This window comes from Stegostoma tigrinum, chromosome 44 (genome assembly GCF_030684315.1).
Source record: "Stegostoma tigrinum isolate sSteTig4 chromosome 44, sSteTig4.hap1, whole genome shotgun sequence".
In the NCBI taxonomy this organism is placed as follows: Eukaryota; Metazoa; Chordata; class Chondrichthyes; order Orectolobiformes; family Stegostomatidae; genus Stegostoma; species Stegostoma tigrinum.
In genome coordinates, this window is record NC_081397.1 from 13,428,171 (window position 1) to 13,452,895 (window position 24,725).

At 45.7% G+C, this 24,725-nt stretch overlaps 2 protein-coding genes and 1 long non-coding RNA gene across 3 annotated transcripts in view; all 3 read right to left on the reverse strand.

Moving 5' to 3' along the window:
- LOC132207182 (uncharacterized) overlaps positions 1–24,725 on the reverse strand; it is a 245,502-nt gene that overhangs the window by 46,586 nt on the left and 174,191 nt on the right. The gene's annotated exons all lie outside the window — the stretch shown is intronic.
- LOC132207269 (uncharacterized) overlaps positions 1–24,725 on the reverse strand; it is a 176,202-nt gene that overhangs the window by 3,977 nt on the left and 147,500 nt on the right. The gene's annotated exons all lie outside the window — the stretch shown is intronic.
- On the reverse strand, positions 4,941–20,780 carry LOC132207184 (Fc receptor-like A). Its single transcript, XM_059642396.1, has 6 exons — positions 20,379–20,780; positions 17,255–17,370; positions 14,741–14,770; positions 9,134–9,394; positions 5,139–5,420; positions 4,941–5,032 (listed from the first exon to the last, which is right to left on the reverse strand). Exons 2-6 carry the CDS (start codon positions 17,307–17,309, stop codon positions 5,004–5,006), a joined length of 657 nt encoding a protein of 218 aa, XP_059498379.1. The 5' UTR covers positions 17,310–17,370; positions 20,379–20,780; the 3' UTR covers positions 4,941–5,003.

Consider the following 24,725-nt stretch of genomic DNA (forward strand, 5'->3'; position numbering starts at 1 on the left):
ATATTCCAAATGAGACCACACTAGCGTTTTGTACAGTTGCAGCATGACATCACGGCTTTGGAACTCAGTCCCTCTACCAATAAAACCTAAAACACGTTAAGCCTTTTTAACAGCACTGTCAACCTGTGTGGCAACTTTCAGGGATCTATGTACATGGACACCAAGATCCCTCTGCAAATCCACACTACCAAGAATCCTTCCATTGACATGGTATTCTGCCTTCCTATTATTCCTCCCAAAGTGAATCACCTCACATTTACCCGTATTATACTCCATTTGCGACCTTTCGGCCCAATTCTGCAGTTTATCCAAGTCTCCCTGCAACTTGCAACATTCTTCCAAACTGTCCACCACTCCACTGACTTTAGTGTTATCTGCGAACTTACGAATCCATCCACCTATGCCTGCATCCAAGTCATTTCGTAAAATGACAAACAGCAGTGGTCCCAAAACAGATCCTTGAAGCACACCACTAGTAATCGGACTCCAGGCTGAATATTTTCCATCAACCACCACTCATTGCCTTCTTACAGAAAGCCAGTTTCTAATCCAAATTGCTAATTCTCCCTCAATCCCGTGCCTCTGTATTTTCTCCAATAGCCTATCATGTGGAACCTTATCAAAGGTTTTACTGAAGTCCATGTACACCACATCAACTGCCGAACTTCATCCATATGCTTGGTAACCTTCTCAAAAAACTCAACGAGGTTTGTGAGATACGACCTGCCCTTGACAAATCCATGTTGACTATCTCCAATCAAATTGTTGTTTGCTAGATTATTATAAATCCTATCTCTTCTCAACCTTTCCAAAATTTTTCCTACAACAGACGTAAGGCTCACAGGTCTATAATTGTCTGGGTCATCCCTACTGCCCTTCTTGAACAAGGGTACAACATTTGCAACCCTCCAGTCCTCTGGCACTAAACCTGTCGACAATGAGGACTTAAAGGTCAAGGCCAAAAGCTGCGCCACCTCCTCCCTAGCGTCCCAGGCAATCTTTGGAAAAATTCCATCTAGCCCAGGGGATTTATCTATGTTCACACCTTCTAGAATTGATAACACCTCCTCCTTACTCACCTTAATCCTTTCAATTCTCGTAGCCCGTAACTCAGTCATCTGTTCTACAATATTCTCCTGTTCCTCAGTGAAAACAGATGAGAAATAATCATTTAGCACCACTCCAATCTCCACAGGATCCATACACAACTTCCCACTTCTGTCTTTGACTGGCCCTATTCCTAACCTAGTCATCCTCTTATTCCTCACATACCTATAAAAAACTTTAGGGTTCTCCTTTATTTTACCCAGCAATGTCTGCTCATGTCCCCCCCTTGCTCTTCTTAACTGTCTCTTTAAATCCTTCCTAGCTAATCTGTAACTCTCCATCGCCCCATCTGAACCATCTCATCTCATTGTCACATAAGCCTCCCTCTTCCACTTACCAAGAGATACAATTTCTTTAGTAAACCACAGTTCCCTTCCCTCATCACTTCCTCCCTGCCTGACAGGAACATACCTGTCAAGGACATGCAATATCTGTTCCTTAAGCCAGCTCCACATTTCAAATTCTCACCCTAAGGGCAATGTGGGTCAACTGATAGCACATGGATGCAGTGATTCAACAAGGCAACTCACCACCACCTTCTCAAAGCGGGGCAACGTGGGACGGGGACTGCATTGCCCATGTCCCACATGTGAATACATAACTCCCAATGGAGTAGGCCTGCCTGTCATCGTTCACCAAAGATTGCACACTGTTTCTTGTATATAATTTAAGTTCAGTTCATTTTTAGAATCGGGAAGTGAGAAACAAGCTCAGTAATGGTGAAACTGAGATAAAATGGTGTTATCTCAGATTCTCCAGCATCGGCAGTTCCTACTGTCTCAGTAATGGTGAAACTGAATGGCTCATGAAATCATGCTGAACAGAGACAAAATGCTGTTGTTGGGAGAAGGAAACCAGCCATCCTTACCCAGCATGGAACTCTGTGTGATTCCGAAACAAAAGTGAGGGGAATTACTTCGAATTGCCTTCGAAATAGGTCGTGTAAGTCAGTCTCTTCTCAGAAATGCAGTCTTCTGACAAAGTTCTTTCCAAATTGTGATTTTAAAAATACACCCTGAAAAATACCAAGCCCAAACCTCACCCTGACAATCATCAACACTTGACCAATCACCTCCCTTCACACTCTAAATGCCTGGTATTCTGCCCAAAATCAACACTTTGCTCATTAACATAACACACCTTTATATTTTGGACAGAAGATCAGAAGAGATGGGGCAGGTGTTGGTTCTCCAGCAAAATATCTAACCAAATATTCAGCGGGTGCATGATTTTTGGAAATGACAGGGAGGGAAGCAGTGTGGGTGATATAGCTCTGTACGAGCTGGAATAGATATGGCAGCAACAAGAATGATCGAGCATCAGATGGTGTAGAAGCTATCATGGGCGAGGAGAAAACTATATTGGCTGGAGTTTGGAAGAACGATGGGAGGCATTGAATCTTAGGATGTTCTTGGTAATTGTACTGTGTACAATTCTGTTCACCCTGCTACGGAAAGTTGTTCTGAAGCAGGGAATGGTGCCAAAAACCTTTAGAAGGATGTCACCGAGACTAGAAAGTTTGAATTATAACGAGAGGCTGGATAGGCTGGGGGTTTTATTTCTGACACATTGGAGGCTGAGGGGTGACCTCAGAGAGGTTTATAAAATCCTGAGGGGAATATGTAAGGTGATAAAGCCGAGGACTTCTCCCCAGGGTAGTGGGGGCTAAATCTAAAGGGCACTGGATAAGCTGAGATAGGAAAGGTATGTGAGGGGAAACATTTTCACACAGAGGGTGGTGCACATATGGAATGAGCTGCGAGAGGAAATGGTAGCGGTAATGACAACATTCAAAAGAAATTGCCAAATGCAGGCAAATGGGACTTTTTGGGAAACCTGTTCGGCGTGGACAAGTTCGGCTGAAGGGCCTGTTCCATACTGGATATCTCGATGACTCTAATATCCAAGGCTGTGTCACTTTAATCCAAAGTGACGTCTTCAATGACAATACACTAGTTTTGAGAGATCTCATCAGCAGTGGTCCCTGAGCCGATGGATCAGTTACTCTTTGGGAGAGAGTCCTTCTGAACTCACCTATCACTGTGATCTCTATGTCTTCACTGTGCAAAGGGCCTGTCACCTCATTTCTCACCGAGCAATGGTAAATCCCTTTGTCTTTTCTGCTGATGGTTTCAATGTTGTAAACAAGCTTAGTACTGTTGGAAAGCTCCCAGTACAGCTCCACACTTGAGCCCTTGTAGAATTGGTAATAAATTGGCAGAGAGCCATTGGAGACTGAACAGATTAAGGATGCCATATCTCCTTCGATTAGCTCCTTTCCTGATTGAATTACTAGTTCTGGCTTTGACACTGGAATTCCTGCAAATATAAACAAATGTTAGGTCCCTTTGCTTGGCAGAGTTAATTGCAAACTCATCTAAGAACTTAATCACAATCACATCCATTCTCATATCCATTTTTGTATGTTCAGTCTTTGGATGTGTGTCACTGGGTAATCCAGCATTTATTGCCCATCCCTAATTGTACAGAGGGATGTTTCAGGCTGTGGGCTCATTGTCTAAAGGAGACAGGGTAGGACTGAGATGGGGGCAAATGTCTTCACTGGGAGAGTGGAAATCCTGTGGAATTCTTTGTCACAGAATGTGTTTGGGCTGAGAACATTGCTTGCTGTTCAGGAAGGAGTTGGATAGAGTTCACATGGGCCAAGGGGACAGTGGGGGGCAGTGAACTGTGTCAGGTGATCATCCATGATCCCATTGCGCGGACAGAACAGGCTGGAAGGGCCAAATGGCCAACTCCCGTATAATAATTTCCATAATTTTCTGGGGAAGTGAATCCCACAGGCTTCCCACTCTCGAGGTGAAAACATTTCTCCACATATCAATCCTAAATGGGTGACTCATTACCCTGTGCTGTTTGTCTCTACAGCTCTAATATATGGCTGTGGATGTGGGGAATGATGATAATCTGTCTCTACTTTGAATCCTTCACAGTTTAAAGAAAGGAACAATAATAAACGGTACTCACGCCTGATGGACAAATGGAGCTGATTACTGCGTTTCCGCACCTTACTGCCCGTAACTTCGCAATGGTAAGTACCCGAGTCGGCCGGACGAGCTGGCTCAGAGATGGAATTGCTGTGGTCGGACGGAGACTGGATAGGGATCCCATTTCTGTAAAAGCTGTACCGCAAGGAAGCTTCGGAGAGATTCTCTTCAACCAAGCACATCAGCTTAAACCATTGACCATCAACTAGCTGTCCCTCAGGATACACGGTCAGCTTAGGGACAGCGAATGCCTCTGGAAAGCAAAAGGACATGTTTCCGTTTGAGCTGTAGAGTGTCTGAGCTTGGGAAAGCTCAGTGATTAGAATGAGAGCAAGAAAATCCTGAGACAGAGTCAGCACGGGAGACTCCTAACCTCCTTCAAGGTCAATGAAGGCGGTTAGCAACATGTCAGGTGAAGCTCAGATTTGGTGATGACCACAACACGTTTGGAATGAAAACGTGCAACCACAGTGAGAGCGTTGTGTCTGGTTCACCCATTCTCCACATTGTTGGAGGGATGTGTTAGCACTGGGAGAGGGTGCAGAGGGAGATTTATCAGGAGGGGGATGGAGAGTTTCAGTGATGGAGAGAGATTGAACAGACTAGGATTGTTCTCCTTACATCCGTGGAGATTGAGACAGGGAGACATTATTGAGAGGTATAAAATGATGAAGAGCATAGGTCGAGAATACAGGAAGAAACTTGTTTTCCCTTTGGTAGAGGGACCAATGGCCCAGGCAGTGGGCATAGACATTAAAGATAAGGGGCAGGAAGTTTAGAGGCGTTGTGAGGAAAAACACTTTCACTCACCGAATGTGGAACTCACTGCCAGTAAGGGTGGGAGAGACAGAAACCCTCATCACATTGAAGAAGTGTTTAAATGCTCCCTCACGATGCCAATGCTCTGGGGCCAAGTGCTGGGGAAATGGGGATTAGAGAATAGTGAGGTGGCTGTTTCTGACTCAATGGGCTGAAAGGCCTTTAATTTGTGCTGGAGACTCTGCAATAATGACAGATACTTACCTTTAACGGAAATGTGAACATTGTCGCTCCTCTTCCACAGATCAGAATTTGTCTCGATCGCTTCACAGGCGTAATTCCCAGAAACGTTTGCAGCTGCTGCGTTGATCGTGTACACACCGCCAGCATCCGGCGCTGTCTCCAGGGCGCTGCCATCTCTGTAAAATGTGTAGTGAAGCCAGATGGAGCGCCGTGCTCTCCGAGCAATGCACGTCAGCGTGACCCGGAGCCCCTCAAATACTTCAGCTGCCGGCTCCACCCTCAGTACGGGCTTGGCAAAGCGTTCTGGAATGTAACACACAGTCGGGGCTCATCTATCAACTGTTATAGTCACAGACCGAAAGGCACAGCAGTGATGAGGGGCAAAGAAGGTGGGCATTTAGTGACAAATGTCAGGGGACAGTGCAAAACATTATCCTTCTTTTGCTTTCCAAATATGAAATTCTGTCTCAAAGCCATAAAAAAAACATAGAATCAGGCCCTTCTGCCCAACTCGTCCATGCTGACCCAGTTTCCTAAGCTAATCTTCCATTCACAACCATTTGGTCTGTTGCCCTCCAAGCCTTTCCAGTTCAAATACCTCATATTGACACAGAGGTAGAGAAAGACCATAGGACAAAGTTATTTAAAGACATGAGGAGGATAAACATTTGCCTTGCTCCCATCCCAGGATTCCAAAAAACAAAAGGGAATTGAGCTATTGGGAGAGGGTGCATCAGCTGAAGCATTGGAAGCAGATGGGTCACCTTTGAGGTGTATAAAATCATGAGGGGCATAGATAAGGTAAATAATCAAATTCCCACGTGAGGGCAATCCAAACCTGGAGGTTTAAGGTAACAGGGGAAAGATTTAAAAGGGACCTGAGGGGTAACTTTCTCACAGAGCGGGAGGTGCATGCATGGAAGGAACTGCCAGAGGAAGTGGTGGAGGTGAGGACAATTACAACATTTAAAGACATTTGGATGGATACACGATTGGAAATGTTTCGAGGGATATGGGCCAAACACAGGCAAATGAGACAAGTTCACTTTGGGAAACCTGGTCAGCGTGGGTGAGTTAGGATAAAGGGCACGTTTCTGTGCTGTGTGATTGTATGACCCTATTTAGTGATGATGGATCACAATGATTGACATGGGTCACATCGACAGATTGCAACTTTCTCAGCTACACAGAGACAAAGGCTTGTCTAATGAGGGGAGACTGAGCAGGTTGGTCAGAGTTTAGAAGGATGAGAGAAGATTCCATTGCTGTGCGTTGGGTAGCTCAGTTGGCTGGTTAGCTGGTCTGTGATCCACAATTGTTCCAACAGTGTGTGGTTCAAATCCCACACTGGCTGGAGTGACCACAATGGAACCTCTTTCTCAGAATCTCCCCTTGCCTGAGGTGTGGTGACCCTCAGGTTAAACCACCTCCTACTCCCCTCCCTCACTAATGGGACAGTGGGACCACAGTGACTTTACTACCTTTGCCATTGCTCACAAACCATTAAAGGCAGTTTGGGTTAACAGGGCCATTAAGAAGGCATATGGGACATTAGCCTTTGTCAGTGAAGGCATAGATTATAAAAGTGCGGAGGTGATGTTGGAGCTGAATACGACTTTGGTGAGGCCACAGCTGGAGCACTGTGTGGCAGTCCGGATCACCGCAGAAAGGATGTGATTGCACTGGAAGAGTTGCAGAGGAGATTCCCCAGTACGTTGCCTGGGCTGGAGCATTTCGGCGATGAAGAGAGACTGGGTAAACTCGGGCTGTTTTCTTTGGAGAAGAGAAGGCTGAGGGGGGGCCTGATTGGGGTGTGTAAGATGATGAGGGGCATAAACAGAGGGAGTAAGAAGCAGAGATAATGGGAACTGCAGATGCTGGAGATTCCAAGATAATAAAATGTGAGGCTGGATGAACACAGCAGGCCAAGCAGCATCTCAGGAGCACAAAAGCTGACGTTTCGGGCCTAGACCCTTCTTCAGAGAGGGGGATGGGGGGAGGGAACTGGAATAAATAGGGAGAGAGGGGGAGGCGGACCGAAGATGGAGAGCAAAGAAGATAGGTGGAGAGGGTGTAGGTGGGGAGGTAGGGAGGGGATAGGTCAGTCCAGGGAAGACGGACAGGTCAAGGAGGTGGGATGAGGTTAGTAGGTAGCTGGGGGTGCGGCTGGGGGTGGGAGGAAGGGATGGGTGAGAGGAAGAACCGGTTAGGGAGGCAGAGACAGGTTGGACTGGTTTTGGGATGCAGTGGGTGGGGGGGAAGAGCTGGGCTGGTTGTGTGGTGCAGTGGGGGGAGGGGATGAACTGGGCTGGTTTAGGGATGCAGTGGGGGAAGGGGAGATTTTGAAACTGGTGAAGTCCACATTGATACCATATGGCTGCAGGGTTCCCAGGCGGAATATGAGTTGCTGTTCCTGCAACCTTCGGGTGGCATCATTGTGGCAGTGCAGGAGGCCCATGATGGACATGTCATCAAGAGAATGGGAGGGGGAGTGGAAATGGTTTGCGACTGGGAGGTGCAGTTGTTTGTTGCGAACTGAGCGGAGGTGTTCTGCAAAGCGGTCCCCAAGCCTCCGCTTGGTTTCCGCAATGTAGAGAAAGCCGCACCGGGTACAGTGGATGCAGTAGGCATCCAGTAGGCACCCCACCACCCAAGACATTTTTCCATCCCCACCCCTGTCTGCTTTCCGGAGAGACCACTCTCTCCGTGACTCCCTTGTTCGCTCCACACTGCCCTCCAACCCCACCACACCCGGCACCTTCCCCTGCAACCGCAGGAAATGCTACACTTGTCCCCACACCTCCTCCCTCACCCCCATCCCAGGCCCCAAGATGACATTCCACATTAAGCAGAGGTTCACCTGCACATCTGCCAATGTGGTATACTGCATCCACTGTACCCGGTGCGGCTTTCTCTACATTGGGGAAACCAAGCGGAGGCTTGGGGACCGCTTTGCAGAACACCTCCGCTCAGTTCGCAACAAACAACTGCACCTCCCAGTCGCAAACCATTTCCACTCCCCCTCCCATTCTCTTGATGACATGTCCATCATGGGCCTCCTGCACTGCCACAATGATGCCACCCGAAGGTTGCAGGAACAGCAACTCATATTCCGCCTGGGAACCCTGCAGCCATATGGTATCAATGTGGACTTCACCAGTTTCAAAATCTCCCCTTCCCCCACTGCATCCCTAAACCAGCCCAGTTCATCCCCTCCCCCCACTGCACCACACAACCAGCCCAGCTCTTCCCCCCCACCCACTGCATCCCAAAACCAGTCCAACCTGTCTCTGCCTCCCTAACCGGTTCTTCCTCTCACCCATCCCTTCCTCCCACCCCCAGCCGCACCCCCAGCTACCTACTAACCTCATCCCACCTCCTTGACCTGTCCGTCTTCCCTGGACTGACCTATCCCCTCCCTACCTCCCCACCTACACCCTCTCCACCTATCTTCTTTGCTCTCCATCTTCGGTCCGCCTCCCCCTCTCTCCCTATTTATTCCAGTTCCCTCCCCCCATCCCCCTCTCTGAAGAAGGGTCTAGGCCCGAAACGTCAGCTTTTGTGCTCCTGAGATGCTGCTTGGCCTGCTGTGTTCATCCAGCCTCACATTTTATTATCTTGGAGTAAGAAGCAGGTTTTCCCCTTATTCAAACGGCCAATAACAAGGCAGGACATCCTTTTAAATTGAAAGGCACTAGATTTAGAGGGAAACTTGAGGCTTGTAATACCCAGAGGATGGTGGGAATGTGGAATGCACTGCCTGGGACGGTCGTTGAGGTAGGAAACTCCCAAATACTTAAACAATACTTGGATGAGCACTTCAAGTGTCAGAACGTTCAAGGTTGTGGAGGCCTCGCGCTGGGGACAAAAGAACTCGTGTCACTTTAGCAGTACAGACAGGATGGAATAAAGAGATTCTGCTGTACTTTGTGACTTAGAATACCTCCAGTGTTTAAATTAAAAATCAAGAGAAATATGCACATTGCCTACCACAGAATGGAATATCAGGTACGTACCTTGAACTTGAACGTGAACATGTTGTGATTCTGACCCATCAATTTTGCAACTGTACAATCCACTGTCATCGGTGCTTTTTACTTTAATGCGATATGAAAATTCATCTGTTGTAGACTTCATTGAATGGATCTTCTTTCCATTTCTATAAAAGGTAAAGTCCTGCTTTGTCCACCAATAATAGTATTGGCACTGACAATTCAGTTCCAGTGTCTCTCCTTCCAAAGGTGAAACTGGGACAACATAGAAAGCCACTCGTCCAGCTAAGATCGAAAGCAAAGTCACATCATTACACTGGGAACTGCTCCTGCAACATTCGTTATCACATTGTTTCCAAAATGGATTTTCAAGCATCAGTCCTGCCAACCTATTCCCAATATTTTATACAATCCAGCCCAGACAACTACTGTCAGAGATAATGGGAACTTCAGATGCTGGAGAATCCGAGATAACAAAGTGTGGAGCTGGATGAACACAGCAGGCTCAGCAGCACCTTAGCAGCACAAAAGCTGATGAAGGGTCGAGGCCTGAAATGTCACATTTTGTGCTCCTCAGATGCTGCTTGGCCTTCTGTGTTCATCCAGCTCCACACTTTGTTATCTCAGACAACTACTGTCAATCTTTTTGCAACTTAGATGGAGTGTTGAAGATCGATTTGCTCTCCTGACCTGAGGATGATCCATAAAACAGGGCATCAGGGAGGCTCAGTGGCTCGCACTGATGCTGCATAGCCCTAGCAACACAGGATCGATTCCACCGTTGGGTGACTGCGTGGAGATTGCACGCTCTCCCTTTGTGTGAGAGTTTCCTTGAGGTGCTCCAGTTTCCTCCCACAGTCCAAAGATGTGCAGGTTAGATAGATTGGCCCTGGCAAATTGCTCATAATGCGTCCAAGGGTGTACCGGCTCAGGTGGATTAGCCATGGGAAATACAGGGTTAGAGATGGGATGGCCCTGGGTCTGGGTAGTTGCACTTCAGAGGGTCAGTGTGGACTTGATGGGCTGAAAGGCCTGCTTCCGCAATGTCGGGATTTTATCATTCTATGACCACAAGAAACAGGAGCGCAAGGATGGCATTTGACCATTGAGTCCCCTCCACCTTTCAGTGACATAAGACCTGAAGATTATAAGATGTAGGATCAGAATGAGGTCATGAGGTCATGATCATGTTGAAAGGTGGAGAGGAATCGATGGCCAAATGGCATAATACTGTTCCTGTTACTTCGGGTCTTATGGCTCCTCCTCAGGTCAGGGGACCAAACCTGTACTGAAGGTCCAGAAGATGTAGGATCAGAATGGGGTAATTCAGCCTGTCGATTCTACAAGCGATGTACGTTCTAGGTAATGGGGGAAAAGTTTAAAGGAGGTGTGAGAGGCAAGTTCTTTTTACACAAAGTTCGGTAAGTGCCTTCAATGCACTGCCAGAGGAGGTGGTGGAGGTGGATACAACAGCAGCATTTAAGAGGCATCTTTACAGGTACATGGCCAGTCAAGGAATAGAGGGATATGGACAGCTTCGAGGGAAAGGGTTCAGCTCAGTAAGGCATCATGTGTTGGCACAGCCTTTTGGGCTTAAGGGCCTGTTCCTACACTGTTCTGTTGTTTGTTTCTTGAATACTGTACACTCCACTTCCATGGGCCTTTCTATGTAAATGAAATTCGAAGTTCACTTAGCAGTGATGACATCTTCAACAATTTCGCTTTTGACCATGCACTATATAGCACACAGTGATAATACCCACCAGTTTCATGTGTAAGTGAAATACTTTCCATTTTTGGACCAAGAACAATTCCTCCTTGGTCAGCACACGTGACAATTTTAAAGTCTCTCCTTCTTTTACGAACCCACTTCAAGATGGCGACCGAGCCGAGCATTTCAGCCAGGGCCCATCCGCTCTGACCATTTCATTCTCTTTTTTCATTTTCCTCTTTTCTGTCTTTGTGTTTTTTTTCTGTTTTCTTCTCCTGGTCTCAGCGTGAACACAGCGAGGCTTTCTCTCAGCTCGGTGTGGTGGCTTCCCAGCCCGGGGTGGGAGGCATTCAGCAGCCCATAGCAATCTCTCAAACCCAACGTCCGAGATAGCTGGTGGAGAAAGCAGGCCCCAATGCCACATAATATGGTGTGGAGCTGGATGAACACAGCAGGCCAAGCAGCATCTTAGGAGCAAGAAAGCTGGTGTTTCGGGCCTAGACCTGCCTACCCAGTGACCAGAACTGCCAGCAGCTTCTGCCTGGGCATGTTCCACGGGCAGCAGGAGATCAGAGGCAGCAGCAGCGGCTGCGATGGTATCACAGCCCGATGTGGGAAGAACAAGCAGTGAGGAGGGTTCCTGGGCATTTGCAGCGGTAGCCATGAGGCTAGGCAGCTGAGTTCCCTCAGAGTGCGAGCTGTACAGAGGGGACTAGGGCCCAGCAAGTACTCATTAAAAACTGCTGAAGTTTTCACTTGATTCCTTTATTTTTCTAGTTTATATTAAGAAATACTTCAATGTTAACTATTACCTTATTTCTTTATTTCCCTACTTCTTCTATGAAGGTCTGTAATTGCTAACAATGTTTCCATGAAATATTGTTTCCCTTATTGTTTTGTACTTAGTTACATCCAATACAAGAAATAGGCAAGGGAACCAGCAATATAAAGGAAGATTGCAAGAGTTTCTTTCAACATATAAATGGCTAAAGAGAGGCAAAAATGGGCTTTGGTCTGCTGGAAAATGATGGTCAATCAGTAGTAATGGGGAACAAAGAAATGGCTGAAGAACTGAATAAACACTTTGCATCAGTCTTCAAGGTGCAAGTCACAATCAACATCCAAAAATTCAAGAGAGTCAGTGGGACGGCAGAGATGAGTATGGTGGCCCTCACCAAGGAGAAGGTGCAAGAAAAACTGAATGGACTGAAGGTGGATAAATCACCTGGACCAGATGGACTACACCCCACAGTTCTGAGTGAGATAGCTGAAGAGATAGTGGAGGTGTTAGTTGTGGTCTTTCAGGAATCACTGGAGACAGGGACGGAGCCAGAGGACTGGAAAATCACGAGTGTAACCTCAGTTTAAGAAGGGAGTAAGGCAAAAGGTGGGAAATTACAGGCTGATTGGCCTGACCTCGGCCATTGGTAAGATTTTGAGCGTATTGTGAAGAATTGCATTTCTGAATACTTGGAAGTGCATGGTAAAATAGGACACAGCCAGCATGGTTACCTGGCAAATCTGTTAGAATTTTTTGTGGCAGTAACAGACAGGTTAGACCAAGGAGAAGCAATAGATGTTACCGACCTAGACTGGCAGAAGGCCTTTGGCAAGGTGCTGCACAAAAGGTTGCTGAGGAAGATAAGGGACTATGGTGTTGGAGGCAAGGTACCAGCATGAATAGAAGATTGGCTGCCTGGCAGGAAGGAGAGAGAGCGGTGATAAAAGGGTCCTACTTGGATGGTAGCCAGTGACAAGTCGAGATCTACAAGGGTCAGTCACAAGGTCTTCACTTTATGAAGCAATGACCTAAATGAAGGAACTAAGGGCATTCTGTCTAAGTTTAGCGATGATACAAAGATAGGTGGGGCCACAGGTAGTACTGAGGAGGTGGGAAGGCTGCAAAAGGATTTAGACAGGTCAGGACAGTGGGCAAAGGATCTGTAGATGAAATACAATCTGGCAAGTATGGGATCATTCACTTTGGTAGGAAGAATAAAAGTATAGACTATTTTTCCAGACGGGGAGAAAATTCAGAAATCTGAAGTGCAGAGGGACTTGGGAATCCTCGTCCAGATTTTCCTAAGGTAAACTTGCAAGTTGAGTTGGTGGTTAGGAAGGCAAATGAAATGTTGGCATTTATTTTGTGAGGACTGGAACATAAAAGCGGAGATGTAATTTTGAAGCAATATAAGGCTCTTCTCAATCCACATTGAGATTACTGTGAGAAATTTTGGGCCCCATATGTCAGGAAAGATACACTGGCCCTGGAGTGGGTCCAGAGGAGGTTCACGAGAATGATCCAGGAATGAAAGGCTTAACATATGAGGAATGTTTGTGGACTCTAAATATTTATCAGTGGTGTTTTGAAGGATAACTGGGTATCAAACTGAAACTTACAAAATACTGAAAGGCCTGGCTAGAGTGAACATTGGAAATATGTTTCCATTGGCAGGACCAGATGAGGACCTGAGGGCACAACCTTGGCGTAAAGAATGAGGAGAAATTTCTTCAGCCAGAGAGTGATGAATCTATGGAATTCATTGTTACAGAAGGCTGTGGAGGCCAGGCCAGAGAGAGGTAGATTCTTGATTGTCAAGGGGATCAAAGGTTATGTACAGAAGGCAGGAGAAAGGAGTTGAGAAACTTATCAGCCGTGATTGAATAGTGGAGCAGTTTCAATGGGCTGAACGGCCTAACTCCTGCTCCAATGTCTTAATGTCTAAAACTGCACTAGAAGAGGGTCCATATTGGATCTTGTATTGGCTAATGAGCCTGGCCAGGTGAGAGGCCATTCAGTTGGAGTGCCTTTTGGAAACAGTGATCACAGGTGCTTATGTTTTAAGATAGCTATGAACAAGGATAAACCAGGAGATTGAAGGAAGTTAATAAATTGGGGGAGTGCAAATTATGCCATTATTAGGCAACAGTATCAGAGAGTGATAGTTGGAAGGAGCTGTTATTAGGCAAGTCCACATTTGGTCAATGTCGCTGGAAGGGCCTGTTTCTGTGCTGTATATCTCTGAGATTATCTTAGTCTCCAATTGGTGCCTCATTATTTTGAGACTGTATCCTCTGCTCCTATACTCTCCCATGATGGGGCAACATCCTCTTGGCATTGACACTGCCAAACCTCTATATGTTTCAATGACACCACCTCTCATTCTTCTGAATTCCAGTGAGTATAGTCCCAACATTTTTAGTCTTTTCTCCTGAGACAATCTTTCCAGACCAAGGTCCAGCCCAAATGAACCCTCTCTGAATTGCCTCCAATGAAATGAAATGTTTGCTTAACGGGAGCAAAACTGATCACAGTGCACCAGTTATGATTTCATCAGCACCTGTACAGTTGCAAGAAGACATCCCTACTCTTATACCCCAGCCCCCTTGAAATAATGGTCAATACTCCATAAGCCCTTCTTGATTATGTGCTGCCCCATGTGCGAGCTTTCTCAGTTTCATGCACAAGTCCCTTCCCCCTGCTACCAGCCCTTTTGCATTGGAGCTTTCTGCAGTTTCTCTCCAATTAAATAATACTTCGTTCTTTTGTTCTACTTTCCAAAATAATCACAAATTTGATTTCTTCTTCCAAAACAACCTGTTTGAAGTCTCACACCCATTTGAAGTATTGTGGTGGAGTTAAACGTTGTGCAGATTTACTGAATGGTCTCTGTCCAATGTGACCAAGTCAATGAAACTGGTCACTGATCCTCATTGAAACTGGTGGCGTATCCACACAGGAAAAGAGTTGAAAATGATTCTGGTGCCCAATCTTTGAGAGAGTATCTCTAACTCCGGACCTGAAGGACTGGGATCAAGTCCCATTTGAAGCATGTTTTGGAAAAGGTCGCTTAAAAGATTGTACAGCAAGACTTCAAATTTCCAAACAATTATTCAAGAAATCAGCAGTTCCCTCCTACCTTGGGTGTTCCCACAGAGAGCGAGATTCACTGGAAAACAGAAGGGAATTGAAATGCAAATGTCATTATTTGTGACAGTGTCCTGGAAATGGCAAAGTAAAGACAATGTCAAAGCAATGAGTGCGGAAGCAGCAGAGAAACAGCATATGCCCTTTCGGTAACTCAATGGGCACCGGTAACTGTTAAATCTCATTGAAGTGGAGGCAAAAATAGGAATTGACATGAAGTGCATGGTGGCACCATTGGTTTCTCGCCCTTGTTTCAATCCCCCTTCAACTTGTGCTTTGTACCCTTCGTCTTTTATTTATCCCCGCATCTTCCCCTCCTATTTTATCTCTCTTTCGGTTCCCATTCACCATGCCATTCTTCATAACCAAGCAAAGGACTCCACATTTCTAGGTTTTTAAACAATAAAGTGCATTTGGGAAGACTTTGGAGCCCATTGTAAAGGATGAGATTTCTGAATATTTGGAATTGTATGGTAAAATAGGGCAAAGTCAGCATGGTTTCAGGAACGGGAGTTCATGCCTGACAAAATCTGCTGTAATTCTTTGAGCAAGTAATGAACAGGGTAGACCAAGGAGAACCAATGGATGTTATCTACCAGGACTTCAAGAAGGACTTTGGTGATGTGCCACACAGGAGGCTGCTAAGTAAGATAAGGGTCCATGGTGTTAGAGGCATGGTGCTGGCATGAATAGATAATTGGCCGTCTGGCAGAAAGCAGAGAGTGGGGTTAATGGGGTCTTCTTCAGGATGGCAGCTGGTGACAAGTGGTGTTCCGCAAAGGTCAATGTGGGAGACACAAATTTTCATTTTGTACATTAATTATCCAGATAAAGCTACTGTGGGCATTCTGGCTAAGTTTGCAGATGATACAAAGATAGGTGGAGGGACAGGTAGTGATGAGGAGATGGCAAAGCTGCAGAAAGATTTGGACAGGTTAGGAAAGTGGGCAAAGAACTAGCAGATGGAGTACAACATGGACAAGTGGAAGGGAATGCACTTTGGTAAGAAGAATGAAAGCATGGACTATTTTCTAAATGGGGAGAAAATTCAGAAGTCTGAAGTGTAAGGAGACTTCTGAGTTCTAGTCCAGGATTCTCTCAAGGTAAACTTGCAGCTTGAGTCAGTACTCAGGAAGGCAAATGCAATGTTGGCTTTTATTTTGCGAGGACATGAATATAAAAGCAGGGATGAACTACTGAAACTTTATAAGGCCACACTTGGAGTATTGTGTGCATTTTTGGGCCCCATATCTCAGGAAGGATGGACTGGCCCGAGATCAGCTTCAGAGCAGGCTCATGAGAATGGTCCTGGGAATGCGCAGCTTAACATATGAGGAATGCTCCAGGACTTTGTGACGATACTCATTGGAGTTTAGAAGAATGAGGGGACGTCTAATTGAAGCTTTCAGAATACTGAACAGCCTGGACAGAGTGGATGTTGGGAAGATGTTTCCATTGGTAAGAAAGACTAGGACCCAAGGGCACAGCCTTAGAGGAAAAGGAAGGCCCTTTATAAGGGAGATAAGGACAAACATCCTCAGCCAGAGAGTGGTGAATCTATGGAATTCACTGCCACAGAAGGCTGTGGAGGCCGGGTTATTGAGTTTATTTCATATTGAGACAGATAGGTTCTTAATTATCAGGGGGATCAAGGGATATGGGGAGAAAGCAGGAGAAGGGGTTGTGGATGTTATCAGCCATGATTGACTGGCAGAGCAGACTTGACGGTCCAAATGGCCTAATTTCTGCTCCTATGTCTTACGGTTTTATGATCTCTCGGTTAAAAAAGATTTTACTCACATCCCCTCTAAACCTTCTGCCCCTTAACATCAATCTAAGTCCCCAAACTGGTCTCGATCCCTCTCTCATCAGGGAGAAGTTACTTCTGTCTAACCTATGAATGCCCCTTTTCATTTTGTATGTTAATCATGGCACTCTTTTTCAAACTCCTCCACTCTGAGGAAAACAACCCCAGTCTGTCCAATCTCTCTTCATCACTGAAACTCTCCAGCCCTCAAAGCAACATCCTGGTAAGTCTCCTCATGCTGATGAAAAGAGATGGTATTTTCATTCTCTGATTAGTTAGATATCTCCCCCCTATATTGTTGGAGACTGTGTTTCCCTTTGCAGATAATAAAATTATACTGATCCATCCACAAATCAACATTTTCAGATCCTAGTGCACGTGTGTGCATAACTTGCATCCTTTTCTGAGAAGATTGAATAATATTATTTTGGAATCAAAGGACAGTAACCTGAAATGCTCATCTTTCCTTTCTCTCTCTCTCTCACTCTCTCGCGAAATGCTGTAATACAGACTCCCAACTATTTTTCCGTCCTTATGTCTGCCAAGTTTCATTTTTATGTTGGCCAGCGTAATTTTCCCTCTCTTTCTGGCAACTGAGAAGGAAGTGTTGGGTGTTTTCTGCTGCAGAATTTAACCTCATGTAACCAGAGAACAGCACGAGTATGTCAGGAACAAGGTTCCCCTGTAACACATACTTACAGAGAATCAGAGGTACAGAGACCTGCAACATTCCTGATGTGGTTTTGCAGGACATCAGCCCAATTCAGTGTGACCTGGTGCCTGCTACATTGATGCCTTCTTTCTCACACATTCACCTGGAACAGAAGACAATAAGTTTAGAAACGGCAAAAGGAGGCTGCTCTCTCCATACTTTTTGAGCACTTCCAACGAAATTGTTCCATTCAAAGGTACAGGAACAGACCATTCAGCCCTTCCAGCCTGTTCCACCATGCAATGGCTGATCTGCGGCCAAGCTCCATTTCTGGGCCTTTGGCCCTATCCCCTGCATATTGTTGCTGAACAAATATTGATCCCACTCAGACTGAAAACTAACAACTGACCCAGCATCCAATGCCGTTTGTCGGAGGGATTTCCAAACCTCTCCCTCCCTTCGTGTGCAGAAGTACTTCCCAATGTCTCTCCTGAACAGTCTGGTTCTAATTCTCAGACAATGTCCTCCCCATTTCTAGAATCCCTGAACAGTGGAAATAGTTTGTCTTTACCCACCTTGTCTCTTCCTGTCAACATGTTTGATCAGGTCACCTTTGACCTTCTAAATTCTGGAGAAAACCGGCCTCATTTGTGTAAAATCTACTCATAACTTAGCCCCTAAGGCCCAGGTATCGTGCTTGTAAATGAACATTGTACTCTCTCCAAGGCCAATCTGTCCTTCCTAAAGTGTGGTTCTCAGAACTGCTCCAAGTGGGGTCTAAACAGGGTTTTGTACAACTGCAGCGTTATTTCCTGAGTCCTTGTACTCCTGTCCTCTCGATATAAAGACAAGCTGTATTGAACATGAGTCAGTCCCCATTTGGAATATTGTGGACAGCTCTGGTAGCCACACTACCAGGGGGATGTGAATGATTTGAAGCAGGTATAGAAACACTTCACCACGACATTAACCAAGAGGAGAGATTGGACAAACTCAATCTGTTTTCACCTGGAAGTTGAAGGATGAGGAGCAACCACAGATAGAATGGATAGTCGGAGATTTTTCTTCCCAGGGAATTAATGTCCATTTCTAACAGACACGGGTTTCAGGTAAAAGGGGGAGAGTTTAAAGGAGATGTGAGAGGCAGTTTTCTTTTTTACACAGAGGGTGGTAAGTGTCTGCAATGCCCTGCCAGAGGTGATGGTGGAGGCAGATACAACAGCTTCATTTAACAGGCACCTTGACAGATACATGACCAGGCTGGGAATACAGGGATAGGGACAGCCTGGAGGCAAAGGGGTTTCAGGTTAGAAAGGCATCATGTGTTGGTGCAGTCTTGGTGGGTTCCTGTTCTTTGCCTTTATCTTTGTCTCATTCCATCAGCTCTTGGTTATTTTCTGAACCTGTTTGTGACATTGTAACGATATATGCACCCAGTCCACTCCAACAGGCTCTTTGAATATTCATTGTATTTCACTTCATTCCACCTAGAAAACACCCTAATCTATCTGCCATTGGTTCAAAATGAATCACCTCACACTGATAGTCTAGAATGGCATCATGGGTCGGCACGGACAATGTGGGCCGAAAGGCCTGTTCCTGTGTTGTACTGTTCGATGCTCCACCATAATAAAGCATAGGACGATTCTACCCCCACAGATAGCAACCACAAATCCTAATTCCCATCCCCAGTGTGGATGCAAGTTTTCCTCAACCCTGGTCTGTCAGAGAACAAGCAGAATCTGGACTGAGAAACGTGACCAATTTGTACCAATTTGAACCACAAAACTGGCGCTGACTCTGGGAGAGCAGCGCTCCCCTTGGAAAGGAAATACAAAAATCACTGGAGAAACGCAGCAGGTCGAGCAGCATCTGTGGGGAGAGAAACAGACGTGGGCCATTAGGAAACCTGGTCGCGATGGACAAGTTGGGCCGAAGGACCTCGTTCCGCGTGATACATGACTCTGCGACTCCAGTTCATGTCGCTGTCCGGAATCAGTCTGTTCCCTGTTCGCTGGGAATTTCGTATTCGAAGCAGATCTAAGCACAGCGTGAATGCGTCCCTCGGCCAGTCCCCATGCCCGGAGTCCTCGCTGCTTCTGAGATTGGAGAGAAAATGCAGCCAGCATCTGTCTGACCGCCAGCTTCGAGACTGAGAGACAGGAAACCTCCCCAAGACGTGGCACCCAGACACTCTCAACACCTCCCCCCACCCCCCGCCCCGCCACCCGCGAGGAGGAAGCCCATATCAGCCCTGCAAGGTGTTTGCAAGCTGCGCTTCAGCAGAGTTCAGCGGCCAGTGCAGAGGTTGTACAGATTTCTGTAGCTGGCGTGACAATGATATATCGTCACGTCTCTTTCTGCTGTTCAACCTGCAACATTTGTGGCTGAAGTCGGTATCACTGCAGAAAGTGAAAGCAAAGCAAATTTCGCAGCCCACCAAGACACAATTACTCTGCATCGCCCCGGCCTTAACATGCCCCCGTTATGTCGAGTCCCCTTTTGCCACAGTTAACACCTTTGTCCTGCACCATCACTGATCTGTTCCACTCCCCCCTCCTCTGTCCAAACTATTAAAACCCCGACTTTTCCCACCCCTCTCGGTTCGGAGAGTTCGCTGCACTCAAAAGTTAACTTTGTTTCTCTTTCTCTCTCTTCTGCCCAAGTTTCTCCAGCGCGTTCTGCCTTTAGAAACTGTAACATTAACTCTGTTCCCGCCTCTCCCATCACATCTGTTTCTTGTTTTTGTTCCCCCACCCCCCGCCCAATCCTCAGGCTGACACTCCTGAATCAGAAAGGAATACAGCAGCATCGCCAGTTTGCATGTAGACAACTTTTGGACACACCGTCTAAAAGCGTTGAACTGATATTTCCAGTGTTCAGCACATCCACACCGCGCCACTGACCGTCTGGTTTTGACATCACAGGGTTTTTAAAACAAAAAAAAATGTTCAGACGATGAGTGCTGGGACAGGACCAGGAATACAATGATCTGAATCACAGTATTCATAAACACAAAAACTATGGGGAATGCTGGAGATCTAACAAAAACAGAAAGTTCTGGAGAAACTCAGCAGATCTGGCAGCATCCATGGAGACAGACAGAGGAATAAGACAGAGTTAATGTTACAGGTTATAAACACAGAAATAACTGGTCTAAGTGTGACAAACCTTCTCTAAACTGTTTCCAACGCATTAACATCCTTCTATGAGGATAGTTGAGCAACACCGTACAGTACTGCAGATGTGGAAACACCAATCTCCTCTAGAACTGAAGCATAACCTCGCGACCCTTACATTCAGTTCCCCTCACTATGAGCCAGAACATCCTGTGAGCTTTCCAGATTGCTTGCTGCCGCTGTGCACCAGCCTTCCATCCTCACAGAACTGGCCGCCTGGAATGTGTTGATTTTCCCACTGGCACACTGTCAGAAAGTTGAGTGTGTTTCTTCTTTGGTTCTGAACGAGAAAAGGGAAATGTAGTGGCAGAGGGAACAGCTGTGTTGCTGTTTTGATGCAGTTTCCACTCAATGTTCCATTCAATCTCCACCCTCTGGGGGCTACTGTAAACATCACGAGCGGTGGCACCACTTTGAGCAGACACCCCTCGGCCTCTGAAAAGGAAACCCCACATCAGCCCGACAACGTCTTTGCAAGCTGAGCTTTATCAGAGTTCAGCAGTCAGCACCCAGGCTGAATAGACCCCTGCAAGCATCATGACGATGATATATTGTCAGGGCTGTCAGCCTTTAAACCAGCAACATCTGTGACTGAAACAGAAATCACTGGAGAAAGTGAAGCAAATTCCACAGCTCACCAAGCCACAGTTACTCTCCATTCCCGTCACCACACTACATCCCCATTTTATATCACTATTTACCTTTCTGCAGAATTAATAACCCCTTTGCCCTTTGCACCATCACTGGTCTGTTTCACTAACCCTCCTCTGCTGAAAGTATTACAAACACCATTTTCCCATCCTGTGCTGTTAAAAACAGATTATCTCTGAAAATAAATAGACAGACAATCTATGCTGACATGGACTGGGACTGCGATGATCTGAATCGCAGTCTTGATGACACAAAAACTAAGGGCTGCTGGAGATCTAAAGCAAAAGCAGAAAGTACTGGAAGAACTTACCAGGTCGGGCAGCATCTGTGCAGAGAGAGAGAAAGAGAGTTAATATTATAGGTTATAAACACTGAAAGTGCTGGAGAAACTCAGCAGGCCTTTTAGCACCTGTGGAGAAAGAGAAATAGAGAAAAAAACAGATGTAACATTACAGGTTATAAACACAGAAATAACAGGTATAAGTGTGACAAACCTAGTCTGACCTGCCTCTGATGTAATCGCTTCCTGCTGTAAGGACAGGGAGCCGCACTGGATAATGTTGCAGATGCAGAAACACCAATCCCCTACGACACTGAAGCATAATCTCCCACATTAGTATTTAATTCCTCTCACAATGAATCAGAAGATCCTGCAAACCTTCCTGATTGCTTGCGGTAACTGTTTACTGAACTTCTATTCTTACAGAAATGACCACCCCAATGCACAGTCTCTCAGAAAATTGTTATTTGATTCTGAAAGGTAAAGAAGGGGATTGCAGTGACAGATGAGCAGAGGATGCTGTGGGGCAAGAGGTTTCCATTCTGAAAAGGTCATGCTCAGTGGAGCTCAGAAGGTGACGGGGGATTGAGGAAGTGAGATTGTGTGTTGGAACAGAAGGCTAACTGTAAGTGCCAACTGATGGGTTCTCGTGTGCAGGGTATGTATCTGACTGCAACAAGAACAGAAGTTGCTGGAAAAGCTGAGCAGGTCTTGCAGCTTCTGTGAAGAAGAAAAAAACAGAACTAACGTTTCGGGTCGGATTGTTAGGTTCATTTTCGGAGACCCTTACCAACTTGATGCAATAACAAGACATTGACCTGTTTAGAAAAACACATCCTCTATTACAAAGCGAGTACAAGCCGTGGAGGATCACTGTACTCAACCCGGCACATGAAGGGTCTAGGCCCGAAACGTCAAATTTTGTGCTCCTGAGATGCTGCTGGGCCTGCAGTGTTCATCCATCCCCACATTTTATTATCTTGGATTCTCCAGCATCTGCAGTTCCCATTATCACAGAGTGCTGAGTCTCGCAAGCGATTCTCTCTGAGCTGCAGACAGTCCCCGTTTTTGATACCTTATCGAGTGCATAGTACACAAAGCAATTTTACATCTCACAATGGCATGTCACATGAAACAATCACTACATCGGACAATGTCATGATATAAAAATAATTGCTACATCGAAAGTCATAGAGAGCAGGATACAGTATTGATCGTTCGCGAAGTGACTGCTAATGACAGGAGGCGATTTCAAGTTGCTGAAGTGACAGAATGTAATTTCAAGCTACCCCTTTAGCAGAAACAGAAGTTACATATTTTACAGGATCTCAGAAGTCTCACACCTTTACAAATCCTGCCCACCTAATCTTTCTCGAGGCAGTTTCCACATAGCCCTGTGCAGGAAGATAAAGATTTACAAAGTTTATACCTAATTCTAGTCGGGTAGCAAGTTTTAAGGCAATGTCTGCACACCTCTGCGTAAGCAGATAAAGATCATTAAGTTACAGAGAATATAGAAAGTGAAGGGACGTTATCCTCATAACATCTCAGGATGACCCTTCTTCAGAAGAGCCCAGCTTTTCCAGCAACTTCTGTTTTTGTTCCTGATTTACAGCATCTACTGTTCTTTTGATTTTACAGAATTGACTGGGCGCTTGGCTGCTCATAGCATCTGGTGTAGGAGTAGGAGGTGACATCAGAACACAGTTCTGACCTAGCTCCTTGTTCAGTAGACTAGTCTGAAACATCCTCAATGCTCTGGATATTGGCAACTAAGTTCAACAGCATGAATGACACCCCCGCTGAAAATAGAAAGGCAATTTATTATCTCAGTGGCGAGAAACCTCAGAATAAGTCAGTGCAGAGGGATCTCAGTGACCTTGAGTGTGAATCTTGGAAAACTAGCACGCAGCTACAGCAGGTAGTAAGGAAGGACAAACGGCATTTATTGCTAAAGGAATGGAGTATAAAAGTATTGAAAATGTTGCTGCATTTGTACAAGCCGTTAGTTTTTCTACACCCGGAGTACTGTGCAGAGCTTTGGTCCCTGTACTTGGGGAGGGATGCACTTGAAGTGGAGGCAGATCACAGGAGGTTCACTGGAATGATTCCAGAGATGATTGCTTTGTCTTGTGAGGTGATATTGAGCAATTTTGGCTGATACTGTCTGGAGTTTAAAAGAATGAGAGGAGATCTAATTGTTGTTATGAGATGCAAAATTGGGGGATTGACATAGAAACATAGAAGATTGGAGCAGGAGGAGGCTATCTGGCCCTTACAGACTGCTCTACCATTCATCATGATCATGGCTGATCATCCAACTCAATAGTCTAATCCTGCTTCCTTCCCATAATCTTTGATCCCATTCATCCCAAGTGTTATATCTCATTGGCTCCTGAGTGCATTCAATGTTTTGCCTTCAACTACTTCCTGTAGTAATGAATTTCAAAGGCTCACCACCCTTTGGGTGAAGAAATATCTCCTCATCTCTGTCCTAAAAGCTCTACCCTGAATCCTCAGACTGTGAGCCATGGTTTTGGACACACTCATCCCCGCTCTTGAAGTCAAAATCTCTTTCAGTGAAGGCTACTATACTATTTGCCTTCTGTACTGCATACTTACCTTCAGCAACAGGTGCACAAGGGCACCCAGGTCCTGCTGCACAATCCCTTCTCACAGTTTACATACATTCAGGTAGTAATCTGCTTTCTTGATTTTGCTTCCAAAGTGAACAACCTCACATTTGTCCAACTTGTTCTGTATCTCCCATTCACCCAGCCTGTCCAGATTACGCTTAAGTATCTCTGCATACTCGTCACAGTTCTCCCTCCCATCCAACTTGGCATCATCTGTAAACTTTAAAATGTTACATTTTGTTCGCTCATCAAAATCATTAGTATATATTGTGACTTGCTGGGGTCCTAGTACTGATCCCTGTGGCACTCCACTAGTCACTGCCTTCCAATTTAAAAAGGGCCCATTAATTCCTACTCTTTGGTTCCTCCCTGCCAACCAATTTTATATTTCAATAATGCTCCCCCCAATCCTGTGCACACTAATCTTGCACAATAATCTCTCTTGCTGGGCTCTTTATGAAAGCTTTCTGAAAGTACAAATATACCACATTGACTGACTCCCTCTTGTCAACTTTACGAATTACATATCATAGATTTCCAACAGATTTGCCAAACAAGATTTCTCCTTCATAAATCCATGCTTATTCTGTCAGATCCTGTCACTGATTTCTAAATGATTCGCTATAAAGCCCTTGATAATGGATTCGTGAATTTTCCCTACTACCAATGTTAGGTTTACTGACCTATAATTCCCTGTTTTCTCTCAGCCTGCCGCTTTGAATATTGGAGCGACATTATCTACCGTCCAATCTGCAGGGACTGCTCTAGGATC